The sequence below is a fragment of the Triticum aestivum genome, chromosome 6A (assembly GCF_018294505.1).
Source record: "Triticum aestivum cultivar Chinese Spring chromosome 6A, IWGSC CS RefSeq v2.1, whole genome shotgun sequence".
Lineage (NCBI taxonomy): Eukaryota > Viridiplantae > Streptophyta > Magnoliopsida > Poales > Poaceae > Triticum > Triticum aestivum.
In genome coordinates, this window is record NC_057809.1 from 587607953 (window position 1) to 587610853 (window position 2901).

Here is a 2901-nt window from a genome sequence, read left to right on the forward strand (position 1 = left end):
AAGGGGCACAGATTAAGGTTTTTTTTTAGGGGTGGGAACAGATCAACCATACAAGCTCCGCCACTGGACAGGGAAATGTATGGTTTACAGGGCCGGTCTTCCTTATAACCTGGGCCAATTCTCTTTTTCTATATGATGAATTGCAGGAACGCCCAGCCCTCCTTGAGATGTGATTCTGAGAAAAATTCTTTGCAATCTCTTATCCACCAAGCTTATTTTTCATGCAAAGTAAATACCAATTAGTTAAGGAAACTTTCTATTCCAGACTGTATCAGATCAAGTCAAGAGAGAAGTTTTCTTGTTGGCTCTTCAATCAGCTCTCTCTTTATAGAAGTTTCCTCTCGGTGGCTCTTCAATCAGCTCTCTCTCTCTCTCTCTCTCTCTCTCTCTCTCTCTCTCTCTCTCTCTCTCTCTCTCTCTCAATATAAGAGAGCAGTTCTCTCTCTCTCTCTCTCTCTCTCCCCCCCAACACACACAAAAGTCTTCTAGCACTCACGGGGACCCCGGGATAGGAGGAATCCCGGCCGGCCAAGGTGAATAATTCTGTGTCGCTCATCTCTTTCTGTGTGTTTGTGTGTACGTGATGGTGTTCCGTCGGCCATTCCATGCATGGAGTAATCCATCTTGTTCATAAGTTCTTCCTATCTTCAGGAAAAAGGAGGATATTTTTCGGTACCATTTGCATGCAGCGACCTGTTCTCAGCCCTGTTTTAAGATATTGCTTTAGCCACATCATTCTAATCAAATGCTCGTTTTGAATAGTATTGCACAACATGTAACTCTTCTCTTTACTACGAGAAACAGATTCGCTAACCTACCCAGTTGATTCGTTATTCGAGCACATACCCACATATTGGATTGTTAGATTATCCTTAGGGCATGCATAATGGTTATATCTAAGCATTGCCACGTATTATAATTGCTGAGATGGAGGGAGAGATATAGAAAAAGAGAGTATCTTGTCTTCTTTTCTGTTAAGAGATGATCTCTAACACAATACAGTGTCTCGACACAAATTTAGAGGTATGTGGTCATTATAGATAAGACAAAAAACAACCCACTGTATATCATGTTTTATTGACATATCTTAATTGCGTCGTGGGTCTAATATAAAATTGTCTTATCAATCATTGTACATTTACTTAATAATAATTCATGATTTGTCCAATGAGTTGTTGTTTTCGTTGTTGTTGTATGTATGTATGTTTCTTCTTTCTCTGGCTGTTGACATGACAAACAAGAAGGGTGTGTTCTGAAAGCTGTTACTCCAACCTGTAGGTCGCCTTTGACAAGTTGAGGGGCAAATTAAGAGATTAAGCAAGCCAGCATACATGACTATTACATCTGGGGCGCTGCCAGCGACGGTCAATCACGAATTGCACCAGGAGCACAAGCTCAGCCTGGTGGACATGGCAAGCTGGAGCTTCAATTGCGACGTGTGCAAGCAGCACGGAGAAGGGACCGCGCACTACCGGTGCGAGCCATGCAACTTCCACGCCCACCCAGAGTGTGCCACCGCTCCGGCGACCTTCAAGCATGTCAACTACGCCGGCGATTTCGTGTTGTATGCCGAGTCTGGTTCCGGCGACCCTCCAATGTGCTGCGGCTTGTGTGGACTCGAGGTTCTCGGCTACAGGTACTACAACCGCGAAGAGTATGACCGCCTCCACCCCTCCTGTGCCTTCATGCCTAGGCGTGTCATCCAGGATGGCCGCACCTTCCAGCTCGGCTACCACCCATCTGGTACATGCGCCATGTGCAAGAACCCATCCACGACGTCCTTGTCCTACCGCTCCACCTACGACGACGGTGAGGAGGTGTACCTGCATGTGCAATGCCTCGTCGACACCAACAACAGGCTGACCGGTTATCAAGACTGGGTGGCGAGCGCGCCGATAATGCCGGGCGTGCTGAGAAGCTTTACTAGGAAGAAGCAGGGAGGCGGTCTCATGAAGGCTGCCAGCCTGTCCTTTGACATCGCCCGTGCCGTACTCGAGGTGGCGAGTCTGGATATTGGGGGCATGGCAGAAACTGCACAAACCGTGGCCGAGGCATTCAATAGTGAATGAAAAAAGATGAGGGTACGTCAAAGTTTATTTTTTATTTTTGCATCAAGGGTACGTAAAAGTTGAATAATGTGTGTGTGGACTTGTTTTTCTCTTTTGCAACAAAATTGTGTGGACACCTGCAAAAAATAAAATAAAATTGTGTGGACAATCTTGTAAAAGGGTATGTGCGAACCATGAAACGGTGTATCGGGGATATATCCGATCTCAATTATATTGTATACTTCGGCTCCACGTGCATATCCTGGACCCAAGCCTTGCACATCGGTAACTGTTATCCTGATCTCAATCATAAAGATTGCCGTTCCTCGTAATATTAATTGAAGTAATTCTGAATCATATGCCCCCGGCTCCCGCGGATTGCATCGATTTATGACGTTAATATTTGAGTTACACCTTACTTCCATCCCCAAATAATTGTACTTTTATTGGTGTAAGGACTCAAAAAAGTTCTTTTTAGCCAAATAGGAGGGACTTATATTTAAAGTGGGCATTTGGAACTAATGAAAGAAGAACCTAAGGGAGAGTCTTTTTGGGACTTTTAGTTATAATATGATCTTTTAGTCCCATAAACCAAACATGTAGGGACCTTTTAGGGACTAGCAATTTTTTAGTTGGGACTAAAAAAAGTCTTAGGACTTATGAACCAAACAGGGTCTTAGGCCTTGTTTGGTTCATAAGTCAAGGCCCTGTTTGGTTCATAAGTCCTAGGACTTTTTCTAGTCCTAACTAAAAAGTCTCTAGTCCCTAAAAAGTCCCTTCCTGTTTGTTTCTAGAGACTAAAAAGTCCCTAGTCCCTTCCTAGAGATTATTAAATGACCATGTTGCCCCTAGT

The 2901-nt window shown here is 44.3% G+C and overlaps 1 protein-coding gene across 1 annotated transcript; it reads left to right on the forward strand.

Moving 5' to 3' along the window:
- The first annotated feature begins 402 nt into the window (after positions 1–402).
- LOC123131162 (uncharacterized) lies at positions 403–2289 on the forward strand. The gene is made up of 2 exons (XM_044550897.1): positions 403–533; positions 1279–2289. Exon 2 carries the CDS (start codon positions 1332–1334, stop codon positions 2067–2069), a length of 738 nt encoding a protein of 245 aa, XP_044406832.1. The 5' UTR covers positions 403–533; positions 1279–1331; the 3' UTR covers positions 2070–2289.
- Positions 2290–2901: the final 612 nt, after the last annotated feature.

Bases quoted from the DNA above. Each gene is read 5' to 3' on its own strand.
- LOC123131162 (XM_044550897.1), top strand. From the start codon at position 1,332: ATGACTATTACATCTGGGGCGCTGCCAGCGACGGTCAATCACGAATTG.